The 18,282-nt window shown below is 40.9% G+C and overlaps 1 protein-coding gene across 2 annotated transcripts; it reads right to left on the bottom strand.

Moving 5' to 3' along the window:
• Positions 1 to 1,697: 1,697 nt before the first annotated feature.
• On the bottom strand, positions 1,698 to 17,490 carry n4bp2 (NEDD4 binding protein 2). Of its 2 annotated transcripts, none has more exons than XM_023292686.3 (16): positions 17,002 to 17,490; positions 14,711 to 15,710; positions 13,758 to 13,882; positions 13,453 to 13,541; positions 12,506 to 12,582; positions 10,462 to 10,602; positions 7,039 to 9,656; positions 6,080 to 6,165; positions 5,931 to 5,976; positions 5,574 to 5,797; positions 5,337 to 5,461; positions 5,053 to 5,179; positions 4,304 to 4,480; positions 3,879 to 4,047; positions 2,995 to 3,118; positions 1,698 to 2,901 (listed from the first exon to the last, which is right to left on the bottom strand). In XM_023292686.3, exons 1-16 carry the CDS (start codon positions 17,252 to 17,254, stop codon positions 2,856 to 2,858), a joined length of 5,427 nt encoding a protein of 1,808 aa, XP_023148454.2. In that variant the 5' UTR covers positions 17,255 to 17,490; the 3' UTR covers positions 1,698 to 2,855. The 2 variants fall into 2 exon arrangements, with proteins under 2 accessions (XP_023148454.2, XP_023148455.2); XM_023292687.3 differs by having other exon boundaries at positions 16,949 to 17,073.
• Positions 17,491 to 18,282: the final 792 nt, after the last annotated feature.

The following is an 18,282-nucleotide window of genomic DNA, read 5'->3' as shown; positions in this document are numbered from 1 at the left end:
GAGTGACAATAACTGACTCTGGAGAGTTTGACCAAAATGACCCGAAAATTGCTGAAAATGACCCAGAATTTGTACAAAATGACATAAAATTGTCCACAATCCCTGAACGTGTCAAAAATGAATCACAACCTGCCCTGCCCAGAATTAATAATAATGTGTCCAGAATGAGTCAAAAATTGTTGATAATGACTCAAACTTTGTCCATAATAATAGAAATTCATCCAGGATGAAGTGAAAATTGTTTTCTCATTGTAATTGGGGGAACCCTGCTGATTTTTCACGTCAAATGTTTACAGCTGTTAAACGGCAGGCTACACACCGCAAAAAGACTTTCAAAATGAAAAAAAAAATCAAAACCAAAGGAGTGAGCTTCAGTTACAAATGTTTTACCAACATTTAAATATATACACATTTATGTCTACAGAAATAGAAATAAACAGTTTTTGCAGTAATTTAACATTTCTTGTAACCAAATAAGAAATGTTTGCAGTTTATAGCATATATTCTACTGATTTAGAGAAAACTTTGAAATTTCAAACATTATTTTGATGGCTTAGGTTGAAATAACCATGTTGATTATTGCAACAACCTAAATTTATGTTGTAATTTAAACTAGAATGTCTGCATTAGTTGATTTAAAACTAAATTCAGGTCAATGCAACCTAATGAAACTGGCTACATAACTGAATTTTTCTTCCTGTTCAGGATTTCGAATCCTCTCCCGTTTTTACCAACTGAGACCATTTCAGAGGATTAAAACTGGTAATTAGAAATACCTTTGATTGTTGAGGAAAAGCTGGTTCTCCTCAGTGTAGATTGTTGGTTGATCATAATTTCCTGTAAAGTTGTCATAACTAAAAAAAATTTGTTTCAACTTGATTTCATTTTTTAGTTGAGCCGAATGGTATGTTTTTGTAGCACAGTCAGGCATGATATTAGGATTATTACAGGCAAATCCATAGTATTGCTATAGGCTGTGTTTGGTTAAACTGTAATTTACATTAAGTATGGATGGGTTTTATATGTTAAATATAGAAATCAATTCTTTTGCTATTGCCCTATGGGCAATAGGGTGAGTTAAACTTGGATAACGTAGTTTTCAAATTTCATTCATGATGATTATATTTTGACGATATAATCCATAGGATCATTTTAAAAAGGTAATTTCTTATTTTTTTGTATTAAACATTTTCATAAAGCATGTAATTACAGTCTAAACTAAAATATTAGACATATAAGGCCACAATAACCTCTGGTAATGGGCTACAATACAACGTGAATGCAACGCAATGTCAACCAAACTTTTGGTGATTGAGTTGCATTGTGGGTAAACAAGCAGTAAGTTTTAACATTCATTAAGAACAGGGATGGAGCAGACATTGCTTCTAACTGTATATATTGAAGTTATGAAACTATAGTGATCATTTATAGTATCGTGGTCTGGTCACAGTACACTGTATGTAATATTCAGTCTTTACACAGAATAATATTAAATAACTAAATCCATTTGTCAGTGTTTCATGATGGCTTGTTTTGTTGACACAGCAGCAGCTAAGGCTTTATTTTGTCCACTACGACCAGTTGACACTTATATTCTAATCCAGACATCTAACTGGAAATTATAAATTTAAAACTAAAGTGCAAATTTTGCTAAAACTAAAAAATAAAAGGCTACTTCGATCCGCAGAAACACAAACTGTAAACAAATAGGATTTTATTCCACCATATTTTATGCTCTGTAAAACCTTACCATCAAATGGCTAAAAAATACAATATTCTTGTCATATTTCTTGAGCTCACAACATTCTGTACAGTCAGTAAAATTTGTTAACACCTTTGTTACACTTTTATTAAAAAAAAATATTACACAGGTAGAAAAAAAACAGAAAAGATTTTAAGTTTACAAAACTAATGTAGCAATATTAGCAACACAGCTGCTACAAAATTTGGCACAATGTGTTTTAAAAAGCTACCAGGCCAGAAACAATCAACCGGTCTTGAAAAAGACGAAAAACTTTGAATTATTAAATGGTCACCTGAGTTTAAATATCAATGTATTAGCAACTAAACTTTGTTTGGACTTACACAAAAGTAAACGAAGAGTATAATGTTGCAGAAGCAACTGCGAAGACGAGAATCACAGTGGAGGTTCAAACTCAAGGGGTTGCTGGCCTTTGATCATCTGTGGAGTTTCAAGCTGGCGTTCTAAGCATTTGGCTTTGTGATGGCAAAACAATAAATGTATAACCGACATTAAATACAATGGTTAAACTATGTCTCAGATAAGTTGTTTTATATTAATTAAAATCCTCAAAGAGAAACCTACAAGCAGGAATCAAGCGATCATGATTCAAATTGTGTAAAATATTTACAATGTGCTCAAACATGATTCCAAATTAATAAATGTTCAAATGATTCAACAACTTATTTAACTTGGAGCCTGACAAACAGGAATTTTTCTCTCTTTAAAATACACAAAAGGCAAATTTACACTAAAATATTTTTAAATATAAAACATAGTATCAATGTATTCTCGCTTTACAGATGCAGAAAAATATTATTCTTTTTTTATGTTTCACACTAATGCAGTCCTTTTCCATAAACACAGAAAAAAATAGATTCAACATTAAAATCTGAATTGAATATAGCCTCAGTTAACCAGACATTATGTATCTGGAAGTTTATAGATAAAACTACCAAAACTGACTAACAGAAGTAAGACACGTAGGCTGAGTGTATCACACCGTACAGACTGGAATATTTGTATTTGGGCATCGCAGACGTGGAGAATGATGGATATAGAAAGAGTTGTCCTCCATAGCAGCTGTAGTCTGAATCCAATAAACTGGTTCTTTTCACTTCAAAGAGACCAACACAAGGCCTGGCTTTGGCTCCGTGAACCTGAGAGATTCACAGATAGAAGAAACGGTGGGTGGGTGAAGATGAACATTTCTGGCTCGGGAGTTTTGCTTTGGTGTGTGTGTGTGTGCGTACCTGTATTGTTTGCTGGTGAGGTAGTCTATAACGGCGGGGCGGATGCGGGCCACGCCCCCCTGGCTGTGGTTCCCTCTTCCTGTGATGACAGAGAGCTGAGGTCGACACAGACCCTGCTCGAAATCTACACAGAAAGAGGCCAAAGAAGAACAAAAGACACACAGAGAGAACTTAAGTAAGAGCAGCAATGTGCACAAACTTCAAAAGCGGGGCAGGAGCACCAGCTTAGAAAAAGCCGCAAGCTGGGCGTTGTGATTGGCAATATGGGTTAGATACACCACGTACCAGTGACATTCCTGCTTGGTGTCTGGACCTCAAGGCGCACATCATCAATTTTACACATTTAGGAGGATATCTTAGCTTCGTTTTATCTTTCGTTCAAACCAGGCGAACCGTACCACAGGTGTGAAAGCGATTCAATATGCAAGGCTCATCTTTCACATGCTCCTTTTGGCCTCAAACAGCCCTTCTCAGACATGGAACATGTTGTTTATCTACTAAAGTCAAGGCTTTTGTCACTCATACACTGGTGACTTTCCGGTTATTGCTCCTTGCAGCTTTTTTTAGACATGAAAGACACAGTACTTGTGTGATGTTTGGCACCTGGTGAGTGAGAGGGAGCAGAGAGCAGCAGAGAGCGCGAAAGACACGAGATAAAGGCTATGATAATAAATCTAAATAGGTGGTAACACTACAAAATGCACATTCTTTATGTTCATATTTTACCCTGTGCTGCAGCAGCCTTCAAATTTGCTAAGACCTTTACATGAAAGTGACAATAGTGCTATTCACATGAGACCCACATGGTAATTTTCCAGATTAACAATGAGAGGTGCATGTTTCTAAGGACCTATACTGAGTGTATACAGTACATTGTTAACTACCTGCGGTTTTGTCCTCTAAGACTCGGGCCAGATGCTCTCGAGCCTCGTCTACATGCAGCCCATGGAGGTCCAGGATGTTTTTGGGCAGCAGCGATGAGTTGACCCTCTCAAAAATCTGAACTGCTGCACGGTGATTGGCCTCACGCATCCGATGGCCGTGCAAGTGTCCCTAAAAAAAAAAAAAAAAAAAAAATAGAAAGAGAAAATTTATTTACTCAGCAGAGCATTTGTCAACATTAATCACAGACATGCTACAAATTCAAAACATAAAACAGGAAAGCTTAACAAACATTACTTCTAATATTACATATTCTCTCAGTGAGGATATTACATAGAAACAAAAAATATTCAGCAATTATTTAAAAAGTGCATAGCAGCTGAAAATACAGAATATGAAAGTAAACTATTCTGCTTCAGTCACTTACCTGCTGTGCATAAAATGAGGCCACTTCTTTGCGCCCCTGCTTGTAGGCCTCTGCAGCCTTAGCAAAACTCTCGAGCTGTCGGCTCCTCTGCAGTTTGGCCTCAGCCCTGAAGTCTGTATACTCGGGGTCCTCTGTGTCCTGATAGCTTGGTACAATTGATTCTAGAGGTTTCTGTCTCTGACAAATAAGAAAAAAAAGTGACAAAGACAGTTAATAAGGAGTGAGGAAAGTAGATGAATTATACATTGTGATACTGATCTGCATAAGGTGATTATGTTTGATTCAATTAAATTCTTACCAATGCCTTTAAGCAGTTTATTACTAACTGAGATTTGAATGATGCCATAAGTGTTTTTTTTTATACTGCGTCGATGAAACATACAAAAAACTATAAGCACTGTGGTACAGTGTTGCATCACAGCTGTCTAAGCTTTTGTGAAATGGGAAGAAGGCTGAATGTTGCTTAAAAAAAAAAAAACATTTACCATTGTGGATGCACAATTTTCTCACAGAATATGTTGCACTGTAGATGAATATGTGCTATTTATCAATACTGTCTATACAGCGATACAATAATTGTCAAAATGTCATGTTAAAATGTTGCAGTGAAATTCAAAGTGATTCAACAAATAAGTTGACAACTACCTGTTAAAATATGCATAAACATAGATATGAAGGTCAGGAGAAGTAAGTTTATACATTAGTTCAGACCCACTGCTTGCTTCTCTTTCTGCCTGTATTCTTAATACCTTTTCCCTCTCCTTGCTGGCTGCTCTGTGGTAGTCGGACCGAGGAGCTTCTGGGGCAACTACTGTCTTCACAGGCTCCTCATCCAGCAGAGAGCGAAGAAACAACTCTGTCTGAGTCAGGCTGTAACTGTGCGAAGACAAACACATGCACGAGTTCACCCAAAGTATAGAACACTGTTTCAACACATCGGATCCATACGTTTATACATGGAAAAAATGACTTTAAAGCTTTATAGAAATGTCTCACAAACAAAGTGAGTACAATCTCAAAGTTCTTTTCTCACTTGTGGTCTCTGAAGATGTCCTGGAGGAAATGCCTGTCAATGGAGGGGAACAGGGAGTACAGCTGGTTCTCTTTCAACAATGTGGCTCCGTCACGTCGGTCGACTTCTACACGATTTTGTCTGGTCTGAATAGGAGCGTAGTTGGACAGACATTAGTTAGGATGAGGGGAATAGAAAAGACCATAATGTTTATGTGCAGAACATACAACAATCACAGGTGCAGCTGGCATATAATACCTTCTTTATGTTTTCCTGTAAAGCCTGTTCCTCTTTTATAATATCTCGAAGAGAGACATGCGGACGGGGAGCATTCCAGTGGTCCATGAACGGCATCCGACTAAAGGCGTCTGGCTGGTTGTCCAATGACATGTGACTGTCTGTGTTAATCAGAAAATTAGCTGCCGGTGTCCGCTCTCGTATTCCAGGTTTGGTCACCTGTGAGTCACCCCAGTGTGTCGAACCTGATCATTCAAAGATGGACATTTAGTAGCTGTGAAACAAAGTGGTGTAAGGACAGGTGTGTAAAGGTATACTAAATATGCCTAAGCCTTATGGATTTCATCTAAAATTGTGCTTGTGTGTGTTACGACTCACTTTCCTGCAGCAAGTGAAAGGAAAGAGTTGCTTGTCTTTGCCGTTCCTGGAACAGAAACAAAAAACAAAGACCCTCTCAGACTCACACACAGTGGATCCAAGTACATTTATGAATGGACAAACCTAATGCCGGTAAAGAATCGCCTCACCTGGATGGTTTCCTTCCACTTCTGGTGGAGCAGTTTAGCCAAGCTCAGGTCCATCTGCACTGTGTAGTCATCAGCTGGGCAGGTATCTGAATATAATGAAACAGACAGGACAGATGCAGTTATGTGAGTTCTAAGGAGTAGAGCAGTACACCTTTTGAGCAGGTTAAGCAGTGCAGTGATGAAAATTGTTGAATAAATTTACCTGAAGTTGTTATGTGAAGTTTGCTACAGTAGGGTGTTTGTTAGTATAGCAGTATACAGTGGGCTTACCAACACAGAGCGTGAGTCTGTGAAGATAAGCCGACCCAGAACGTTTACAGAGTCAAACATTTCATAAAGCCGGTCAGACAGCTGGAAGGGGACAGTATGTAAATACAGAACAGTGGTCAGTTTGCACAAAGTTGCTAATCAGTGGCAAATGGTGATGGAATCAAGTGGTCTGGTTGACAACAAAAGTTAAGAGAACAGTGATTGAATCAAGAGGAGTCGCCCTCAACAAATGGTAAGGGAGTTATAAGTGACAAAAGTAATGAAATCAAGAGTGACACTAAGGGTAGAGGGTGTCCATAGCAAAAGAATGTGCTATTTTCTTCATTAAAACCAACAGCCTTACTGAGAACAGCTAACCGAGCACGTTAAGCCCTCTCCAAGGTGGCCAAACTAGTGAGTTCTGTACAGCATTTTTTGAATGACACCCACATTACGCAGCAGCTGGCAAGTTGTGTGGAGCTGTGATGGAGATTGAATTTCTCTACCATCATTTTTCATGCATAAAAGCCCTGAAAGACACTTTTCTAAACTGCATGCAGTTATCTGCATCTGTGAAAATAACTATTTTTCCCTTTCCATGACAGATGGCTCTTGACCCTTCCTCCCATCATGACCTATCAGATCATGTATAACCACACCATGTCAAGTGGTGAGAAACTATTTTTCATTGTAAAATCTGTGTCAGTTACCTGGGTCTATTCCAACAGGACCGAAGAGTTCAGTGAGCTGCAGTGCCAGTTCAGTGGGTAGTTTCAGCTCCACACACTGAATACTCAGGTGTTGGCTTCGTCTCTCCTCATTCCTGCTCTTTTTCTGTCTCTCCATCTCCTCCAGGTTATCCAGCAGCAGGCGGGTGATCTCCTCCAAGCTGGCAATGTCGTCCTCAGTCTCAATTCTTGAGTCTTCAATTGTTACCCTATTATCAAAGCTTCCACCCCAAGCTCCACCCTCTAGGTCAGACTCAGATATCACTTTGTGGTCAGCATCGTCACATCTCTCTCCTTCCTTTACTGCTTCAGGCAAGTTAGGTTCTGCTTGTGGAGATGTTTCTAAGTCTAAGGTTGTATCAGGATGAGGATCAGGATTGTTGTTCGTAGCTGGAATAGCTGCACCTCCAAAACTAGATACTTCAGTATTATTGGCGCTGTCATCTGACTCTGTAGCTGTCTCACAGTTTGACTGCTGGGATCCATCCTCTATCACATTTGTCTCTCTCTTTGGCCTGTCTTCAGGTTGATGCTGATCGAACACAATAGGACATGAACTGGTTTCTATAGCCTCAGATGAAGCTGCATGCAGAGTGGATGCGTGGTAGTCATCTTCATCAGCTGCACCAACCTCCTCCCCCTCACAATCTTCATCTCTAAAGAACCTCTCTCCAGAGTCCAGCAGCAGGTTGGTGGTCCACTCTAAGTCCTGATGGCATTTGTCATATAGGTCTTCTAATGTGTCAAAACTAACTAGCTTAAAATGGCGACTGAGAATGCGCAGGTTCTCAAGCCGGTCTTGAGTTACTCCAAATTCTCTCTCCTCCACCTGTGTGCCTTTCTCATGCACTACATGGTAGGGTACCTCCCTGTGGCCAGACGGGTGAACTGCAACTGCTGCAGAAACAGCAGAGGAGAGCTCCGGCACAAAACGAGAAGAGTCGCCACAGACGACTCTGACGTCACTGCCATGGCTACCTACAGTGAAAACTGCATCATCAGGGCTGCCTGCACGATTGAGACGCCAAAGAAGAGCAAAGTCCTGAGGCTCTGTCTGAGTGAAGCGGCCTGTGTCCACCAGAGGAAGAGGGGAAGCCTGCTGCTGGTCTGTCGCAGATTTGGCCCCAACGTTTGTTTCAAGGATAAGACTGGTATTAGGATTAAAGTTAGGTTTGACATCACAGTTGATGCTGTTCTGACTATTGTCTAGGTCTTGAGCTGTGGTATTGAGACTGTCCAGAGTGTTCAATAAGGAATCGGGGCAGTTTTGAGTGAAGGTGAGGGCTAGCTTGCACTGCTTCCCTGATCTGCGACCCTGACGCTGTTTCTTCTCCTGACTGAAGGGACTACTTTCTGTTTCCACAGAGCCCTCGCTCACAATACTCTGACATGTGTCACTAATGTGGCTGCCATCAGCCTCAATTCTTGTTTCTCTGCTGTTCTCTGTGCAGCTGTCCACATCTATTCCAGTCTCACCTTCAATACTGTGGGCTACATTTTCCTCCTCAGTCTTCTCAATAAAAGTTGGAAAAGGATTTTCTGCATCGGGTGCTTTCAAACCCACGGACAGAGCTTCTCTGTCAGTCCTTTCGGTGATTGTTGTTCCAATGTTATCATTTTTTATTTCCCTGATAACACAAGAGTCAGCTGCGTTCCAGTCTAACACACAGTCAGGTAATTCTCTGCTGATGTTAACCCTGCCAATGTTTAGCTTTCTCTCCTCACTGTTAGATCTACTGCCATGAGATTCCTCAAACAAGCCGCCTGCCTCATCCTCTCTCTCCAGTTCCTCTCCAGAACTCAGCGAAATGGAGCGTGAGCGGGAAGAGCTGGTCTCAGCTGCGACTACACCAGTCTGGATAAGATCAAAAAGTTTCTGAAGCTCGGTTAAATCAGGGCCCGAGTGTGTGCTCACTGTTTTTTCATGGTCATTGCATTCTTGAGATGCATCTTCATCTTCACTCCCATGTACTTCTTCATGGGTGTCTCTTTTTCTCACCTGTCGCTGCTCAAGAGGCCCTTCAGAAGGCCAATCTCCTACAAAATTCAACATCTTATGCATTTCCTTCTCTCCCATGTGCGCTGCTAATTCAGCCCCTTCTGATTCCTCTTCATTTGTCTTTTCCTGGTTGGTATCTTTTACTGGATCTGCAGGCTCCATGTTGTCAAATCCAGACCTCCTGCTCGGCCTTTCTCTCCTCACTCTCTGTCCAATAGATTCAGAGAAAGCAACAGGTTTTTCAGTTCTGCATGAATCTTCATTCATCACTGATTCCACAATACAGTCTGGGATTCTCTGGTCTCCATTTGGAGGATTCAGCTGGTTCACTTGGTCATCCAGCTCAGAATCCAAGTCCCCTAAATCAAAGTCGTCCCCAATAGAAATTTCATGGTTTTCTGTGGATCTTTCACTGAGTTGGACATTGAGCGATTCTGTGGATTTGTGGGTGCCGTCTTCAAGCATTCCCACCTCTCCAGAGCGACCAACAGATGACACATCGGGGAGGGAGGAAAACAGCTGAGGACGGGATTTCTTGCATTTTTCAGTCAACCCAGGCTGATCTACAAGGTCAGGACAAGGTGTTTCAGGAGACAGTGGCCTAAAGCAACAGAAAGGTGTAAATGACACAGTAAATATAACTGATGATAGGTACAATATAACAATAACACACTTAACCCAATGATTTGGATGATTCCTGCCATAAATTTATGTTTTCATGTATTTTAAGCACAACAGAGTATGGCCTTTAATACCATAAAATACTTAGCCTTTAGCAGAACTATCCATTTTAATATGTGTGTAAAAACAGTTTTATCTTGAGGCAACATAGAGATGGAAATGGAAGACAAATCAGGTGAGTAAATTCTACATTTTGGAAATTTGTGCTTCTCTTTATGTGACTGCAGTCACTTAGAAATGAGCCTGAACGTCTCTACATATCTGCAACTACAATGAGTTAAAGTTAAGATCTACATTCATGTTTTCATAGCAAAAACTAAGACACAATTTCTATAAAAGTTTCAGTGAACTATCAGTTCACAGTAAAAATCTCAATATTGTGAATCCCTAGTTGACAGGAAGGAGAATTCCAAAGTCAGTTACACTGCTTACAATCTGTAAATAATGCTATTACTTAATGTCACACCGTACTAATTTATCAAGACAAGTTTAGATTGCAGCTCAGTAAAAGTTTTTGTGAGATTCTACACTGACAGTGTCTAAAAAGAAAGTGATTCCAGTGGTTCATCAAATCTTCTGTTTGAATCTATCTAAGAATATTCACAGACTCGCAAATGCATGCTCATTTTAATATTTATTTATACCAGAGTCTTCCTCATCAAAACACCATTTGATACAAGTAGGATGTCAGTACAGTGAGATAAGACTTTTTGAGTGAAACTCACTGTGAGTCTCTGTTCTCCAGAAGGAGCTGCTGTTTCCGCTCAGGCATCTTTGAGCCCATAATCGCCTGGATCGTGACGAAGCGCTCGTATCCATTAAGCATGCGGCGGATTTTTTCCACTGGTATGTTATGTGTGGTACGTCTGAACGTGAAAATACAGGTAAACACAGACACACAGACATCAAATATACAAAACTGTCTCCAACAGCATTGTGCTCTGTAACAGTAAAAACTAATTTAGAATACATTCTACATTAATCTTCAGAACCCCAAAACCCACCTGTAGGTTTGTAAGATATGTTGTCTTTACAAAATTGCCACTTCCTACACCACTTTCTACAAAGGCAACACAGAGAGCATGCTGACCAGCAGCATCTCTCTGTGGCATGACAGCAGCAGTGCCTCTGACTGGAAGGCACTGAACAGAGTGCTGAGACGATCATCAGGGTCTCACTGCCACCTGTAAGGGACATGGCAGAACAACGTTGCCTGTCAAGGGCATTGAGGATCACCAAAGACCCCACTCACCCTGCCCGTGGACTGTTTTCCCTCCTACCCTCAGGCAGGAGGTACCACAGCCTGACATGTAGAACTGTTAAGTTCAGGAACAGTTTGTTTCTCACCGCCATCTGTCTTTTAAACAGAGGACTGTAAATATCAACATAGACAATCTCTACTGCCTTTCACAAGTGCAATTACCTTGGGACACGTGCAATAACTTTTTATTTAATCTCTGTTTTCACTTATTTATTTTCATTCACTGCACTACTGCACCAGTATTTATAACCTATTTTATTTTATCTCCGATATAATTTGCCTGAATGACAATAAAGTAATCTGAATCATTTCATCATCAGATTTGGACTTTCTGACAGTTCTTTAACTACTCATCTGTGACATGATGTTTGGTTTGGGAAACTTAACCAAATCTAACCTTAAAATTGAGATATTTCATCAAAATCACTTAATTCTACATATCTCCTTTAAAAATTTGCCAAAAATAACACAGCTGTGCTAATCAGACCGGGAAAAAAACATAAATAAAATAAATTCAGTGCTTGTCGGTGGAACTGTGTAGTTATGACTGACTTCACTGTGACCACCAGTCACATGACATAGAGCCAGTATATTTTCAGCTTTACTGGGCTGAACTGCGAACTGTGCTTACAGAGAGCAGATATAAGACACAGACAGAAACAAATTAAAAATCTGAATAGTACCACCTGCCTAATATAGTGTTGGTCTCCTTTATGCTGCTAAAACTCCTCTGATCCAGTAGGCCAGTGCCACAGGACAGGATGTCCTGTGGCACTGGGATGATGGCAGTGAATTCTGTGGGTCCTGTGGGTTGCAGGGTGGAACCTACCTAGATCAGGCTTATCCTGGAACATCCCACAGATGCTCAGTAAGATTTGGATCTGGGGAGTGTGGAACCCGGGTGAACACCTTAGCTCTGTTGTGTTCCGCGGGCCACTCCTGAGCAGTTTGTGCAGTGTGTCGGGTTGCATTGTCCTGCCGAGGATGTCAAATGACCTCAAGGAGTGCTGCTGTCATGGGGGGGTGGGGGTTATAGGGCGTTGTTTGACCTTGCAATGTTTAGGTGGGTGGTACATGTCAAAGATCCACATGAATGTCAGGAATCAAGGTTTCCCAGCAGAACGTTGCATTATAACAAGATGATCGATGTTATTCACTTCACCTGTCAGTGGTCATAATGTTGTGGCTGATCAGTGTATTTGTAGTAGAGCCCCCCCAAAATATTGTATATGTTGAGTCCAAGTCCTTTTTAAAAAAAAAATACTGGTAAAAAAAATTCAAATTGGCATTATAACTGTGTATAACTGCACAGAAATCAATTTTTGAGTTCCCTCTCCTCCAACCCATGGTTGTGCAGTTTCCACAAAGGTGCAGGATTTTATAATGGGGTTAAAAAAAAAAAAAAGAGCCCACGGTGAGTAAAAACGTGATAGGAGCAAACATAAAGAAACTATTTGGGACTCAGAGTGTTAAACCAGACACTGCTGTAATTCCTCTACTGCTCTCACCTCTCCAGCTCTTTGGGTTTGTTCTTCCACCAGGTGTCCGGCTCTCTGAACAGCACCTTATATCCATGTTTTAGTGCCTATAACAGATGCGGGATCAATAATTTTTTGAGATTCATCACAAATGTATGTACCGGGGGGTCCTCAATTTAAGTCGGAGTTATGACTTGAGGTGAAAATCGACTTACATCGATCCGTAGGAATGGCGAAAATGTAAGCAAAGCCATTATGTGCATCACGATATCAATAAGTTCTTTGGAAAAGTCATGAACACCAATGACTTTCATACATATATGAGTCATTTTACAAGAAGATAGCAGAATCTGTTGCACTGTTATTACAACTTGAATGTTTTATTATATCAAATTTCACTTTCATGGGGATGGCTTTCCTTTTCTTCAAAGTACTGTCATCAGAAGAGTCTGACTTACGCCTGGGAGCCATAATGGAGGGCAAAAAGTTAGCGGATGTAACACAATACAAGGTGGCATACAACCGGAGAATGTAAACAAAGCCGTCTTATAGTGCCGCGTGACGACGTATTCATCCGCTATGCTCGCCAACTAGCTTCACATAACCAGTTCCGACATAACGACGAACGCTGTAGGTCGAGGACGACGTAAACCGAGGACTCCCTGAATACTGCAGAATTTCCAGTCACTTGTCATAACAGCTATACCTAAAATGCTATGTATATTCACATTTTGCTGCGTTAGAAACTATGCCCATGTCACTGGAAAATACTCTCTGAATCATACATTGTACGTTGATACTACACTGCTTGTGTGAAATTACAGATAATGGGCAAAAATGTACTCTAAGAGGATTAGCATATTTACAACATTTACCGTAGCTCATATTTAAGATGGGGTTATTAATGCAGATGTAGAATTAGTTAGCCACTTAAGTTCTATTACCAAGCTTTATATATTCTTGCAATGCTGACTGACCTGAGCTACATAGGGTCTCATCTCCCAGCCCTGCATGTTGGTATTGTCAATGATGATAGGTTTAGTTCCCCTCATAAAAGCCTCCTTGGCTGTGGGATAAAGTTGGAATAGGACAGACAGCACAAGAGAAATAATCATTTGTTGTTTTAGTGCAACTGAGGTCAAAAAACAGAGCAATCAAAGGCAAAACAATGGCAATCAATCACTCAGACAAAAAATGCTTCAAAGGGTCACTCAGGCATGTTCACTTGCTACTGCTCTAGAGTCACATCAAAACTGTGTGTGTGTTTGTGTGTTTTGTTTACCTCGTTTATGGTTCCACTCATGAGCCTCCCCCAAAGTAGTGGGGTCAAACTGATAAGTTCCATTACGGTAGTAATAGTCGTCAGTGCTGAGTATGACTCCACCTGGATTATGCTCCAGCAAGGCTCTACAGAGACACACACAGATGGCTTTCAAGTGACGTAACTTAGCTTGTGATTGTTGTGTCAGACGTTCATGACTCTTATGCAACCATGGCTGTTGATTATGACTCTGCTATCTTGATTGAATTCTCTTAAGTTAATGAAACCACCAAAGACGCATCTAATCTTTTTAATATTTAGATAATGTGATCATGGTAGGTATCCATCAGCTCGGCAACAAAATCTCCGCCCTTTTTTCAAAATATTCTGGTTTATAGTTTCAACATTACTGCAGGTTGAAGGTAAGTGAGTGAGAAATAATAGACTCTTTTCATGCTACAACAACCAAAAGGAAGCAAGTTCAAGTCATTTGTTAAAATCTTTTAAATTGCAAACAAATATCTTTTTACTAGATTATTAAGGTATTTATGACACCGCTATCAGCAGAGATAGAAATGTGTTTTTTCTTATTTGGAAGCTTTTTACACAGACCACTAAGTGACAAGAGGTACAGGACATAGTATATGAAGTTAGATTACCATGTAATGCTTTGTGTGCAACAATGTGCCATTATAAAAATCAATCCTAAAAACTCAAGCTAATAGAAAAAGACTAAGTAATCTTGACATAATGTGAATTTGTGATTTCTTATTTTGTTAAAAAACATGTTTTAAAAAACACTGGTGATATTATGTCTGTCAGTCAGATAAACTGGTACCTTCTGTTAAACTGTTTATTCTCTTACGTGTTGCATATAGACTCTCTACTCTGCTAGCTGCAAAACTACACCACTGAATAACCTACATTACTAGAGGACATAGTGTCACTGTTTAGACTACTGCAACATTTCTTACCTTGCCATGGTTGACTTGCCAGATCCTGGAGCTCCCCGAAGCAGCACCAGCAGCTTCCCATCCAAACAAAGCCTGCTGCTCTTAGCTGAGACCTGCGGAGCAGCAGGTACGGCCCACGATTTTGGAATAGTAGCAGAAGGTTTGAGAGGTGCCTGAATGACAGGGCCCTGACTCAGCCAGGAAGAGGCATGCCTGGGCTGGCTGGGCCAGTTGGAGGGGGACTGGGCCACAGGAGTAATGAAGGCCGGGCCCTGGTTTCCATGGATACGGGGCAAAAAAACTGGGGCATCTGGGTTCCAAGAGGAGTTAAGCATGTCCACCTTAGATCTTGCTCCACCGGCCACTGCATCAGGTTGCATGAGCCCAGTCCTGTCTGAGAGAGTGTGTGGAGGGTCTTGCTTTTTATACACCTGAAAAGCTGAGGGACGCCCAGAGGCTGCCAGGTCCAGAGGAGGTTTGGGCTTGTCTGCAGATGTTTCTGTTGTCAGGTGTGTGAAATCCAAAACAGATTGCTGCCCCTCAGCAATGTCATCTTGCCACGTGCTGAGCTGGTTGGGGGGAGAGGAAGCTCCAGACAAGGCTCCCACTGGGCCTGGCTGCTCGGCAGAGGGCCCTCTGAATCCAGGCTCCAGGCTGGACTGAAGCAGCTCAGGGAGGGCCTGCTGAGGAACAGGTGGTGGAGGGAAAGAGGAAAGGGATGTACCAGCTGGTAAATACTTGCTGTTATGATGCTCCTCCTTCTGATCTTGCAGTCCGGTTAGTGTCTGTAGCTCCTGATCAACTAGCAGGTCCAACTCTTCTGTCAGGAGGTTCGTGGAGGGAGGAGATGAAGGCTGCTGCGATGGTTTGGAGAAGTCTGGGTCTGGTGTTGGTTTAGAAAAGTGTCTTGGACTGAGCAGGGCTGCAGCAGTGTGCTCGAAGCCAGAAACAGGAGGAGGGATCGGGACTGCATCTTCTGCTGCCACAGACAACTCCAGGAGGGAGTCCATCGCATTTTCAACTATGACCAGACACCAAGAGAGAGACATGAGTCACACAGTACTCGACTGTCATTTGAACACAGTGTACAGGAATTTACATTAATGAATTCAAACAGAACTACCTGACAACAAAGAAGCTAAGACAACAACACAAAACTGAATCAAACAGGTCTTATCATCACAACAGGCATCACAATTCAGTTTCAGAAAAGCTTTGCTGTCACCTTGACTCCTCTTTGTTAGGGGTGTCAAACATACGGCCAAAACTGGACCACCAGAGGGTCCAATCCGGCCGGTGGGACAACTTTGCACAGTGTAAAAGTTACAGAGACAGCATTAATTGCAATTTTTCAATAAAAGTAACTGCCATTTTAAATTTGTCCACTGCACTGCCACAACTTGGAGATTTTTTTTTTTTTTTAACATATATATTTTGCACATTTCCAAGGCACTTAACCTTCTTCCTTAATAGTTCCCACTTCAGTTTGTGTGGTATGTCAGTTCAGGTGGTCAGGATTACTATATAGATGTGGAAATGAATGCAAATTTGAAATGATTTCTAGATCTTGACAAGTTGGTTTGATCATAAAGTAAAATACTGCATTGTTCAGTTCCAGGTACCTGTGACTGAATGTTTTGTGCCCGTTTAAATACAGTGTGATCTGTAAGTTACAATGTGTAAATGATAAACTCAGGCATAATATTGTTGAAATTGCACTGATTTTTCTTAAGAAATTTCAGGTTGTTTGTAATCTTTTGTAAAAAGAATGCATTTTTTTTGCACTAAAACAGGGGGAAAGATTTTAAGGTGTCATTATTTATAGGGTATTATGCTGTGATTTTATCGGTCCGGCACACTTAAGGTCAAATTATTACTAAAATGAGTTTGACAGCCCTGCTCTATGTAGTAGAAAAGAGACCGATTAAATATTACCTGTTTCATTTCTACTTTAATTGAGCCTAACTGATTTGAGAATCACTTGCTGCCTTATAAGCAAACATACAGGATCTGTCATTCACTTACAATGAAGATATATAGTTTTACATTTCCATAGCTCTAAACAGGTGCAACAGGTGGAAGAGGGTGCCCGGGTGTGTAAACAAAAACAAATAAAGGGTGCAGCTTTAAGTTGTACTCATGTCAACAACACATACGGCGCTTTACTATTCACAGTGAAGTAATCTCGTCCAGTAACCTGCGCTGACAACAAGCTACACTTAGCTAACTGGTTAGCAAAGTTACAACGACTACTTTCACCTCCCAAGAGTCCTACAGCAGGTTTGACAGCTGCTTTCCGTGTGTCGGGTCACCTTTAAAGTCACACTCAGAGAGCACGATGTAAATAACTTCGGGGTCCAGGTGTGAGAACATCTCCTGCATGCTTCTGACCATCTTCTCCTTATCGGCGCTGGATACCGACGCGCCGCCCGGAAAGTCGCTCGCCATTGCCCCCTCGTACAGCTGAGGTAGTTGGTAACCCGAGTTGTGGCCGAGGCTTCCCCCCTCTGGCGGCCCGCCGGGTAGCCTCGCCGGGCTCTGGTCGTTCTTCTTTCTCCGAGGCATGCCGAGGTCGAGAAGCAGTCGCCGTGTGCGCTCATTAGCGGCTAACGGAGCTAGCTGAGTAGCCGTGGAGCTACGGGAGGTTGGCCCGCAGCCGAAGACATGCCTCTGTAATACCGGAGGCAACTATTCGAGGTTTATGGTTTCTAACAGCACTCCAAGTGGTGGAAACAGACACTGTGTGAGTGGAAATGCATCAGAAAACAAGGAGAGTGCCAGGTCCGCTGGACTTGGTGACTCCGGGAATCAACACAGTCCCTTCAAAATAAAAGTCTGCCATGAGATCTATAAACACACTAATCTGTATGGGAATAAACAGAAACTCTAAATTAATGTCTCACATGTCCCCGAAATGTTTTTTTTTTTTTTTTTTTTACCTGAAAACACTGCAAAGGTGCTCACCATGACTGCATGAACCCGTCCCTGATGACTTCTTTTAAATCACTTCTGAAAACCCATTTTTATAGACTGCTTTTATGTGAAGTTTACTTTTAGCTTTAGTTTTAGTGTTCTATTTTGTATTATGTCCTGATTTTTTTAGTCGTTCTCCCTTGTTTTATTTTACTTTTAGCTGCCTGGTCCTTTGATGTGATGTCGTCTCTAATTCTTTAATTCTCAATTATATTATTTTTTTAAAATTATTTTTAATTTCTAACTTTAACCCTCAATGTTATTCTTTAATTTTCAAACTGCCTGGTTCCTTTGTTTGACATGAGTGCTAATCTAGCTAATTATTAATTTAATTTATTATATTTATTTATTTTAATTAACTGCTCTGACTTGTCTTCTATATCTTGTTTGATTGTCGCTGTTGCATGTTTTGACTGACAAAGCACCTTCTTAACGGTGCTATATAAATAAAGCTGTTATTATTATTATTCAGGAAAAACACTTTCTCTGCATCTGTGATTGGAAGTCAACCAGCAATTTCTTGCAGCCTCTCTGGTTTCTGGCAGCTAAATGATCATTGATGGTTATTCAGCGTTTGAATTCATCATAGGATTTTAATAAGTGCTGTTTGGTGGCCACAC

This window comes from Amphiprion ocellaris, chromosome 4 (assembly GCF_022539595.1).
Source record: "Amphiprion ocellaris isolate individual 3 ecotype Okinawa chromosome 4, ASM2253959v1, whole genome shotgun sequence".
Classification (NCBI taxonomy): Eukaryota; Metazoa; Chordata; class Actinopteri; family Pomacentridae; genus Amphiprion; species Amphiprion ocellaris.
The sequence above is the reverse complement of the archived record's forward strand: the minus strand, read 5'-3'. Positions and strand labels throughout refer to the sequence as shown.

Excerpts from the sequence above, each read along its gene's own strand:
- n4bp2 (XM_023292686.3), bottom strand. The coding sequence starts at position 17,254 with ATGCCTCGGAGAAAGAAGAACGACCAGAGCCCGGCGAGGCTACCCGGC. Across the intron at positions 9,657-10,461 it reads CTGGAGAACAGAGACTCACA|GCCACTGTCTCCTGAAACAC; the intron begins GTGAGTTTCACT and ends CTGTTGCTTTAG. Across the intron at positions 3,119-3,878 it reads CTTAGAGGACAAAACCGCAG|ATTTCGAGCAGGGTCTGTGT; the intron begins GTAGTTAACAAT and ends CTTTCTGTGTAG.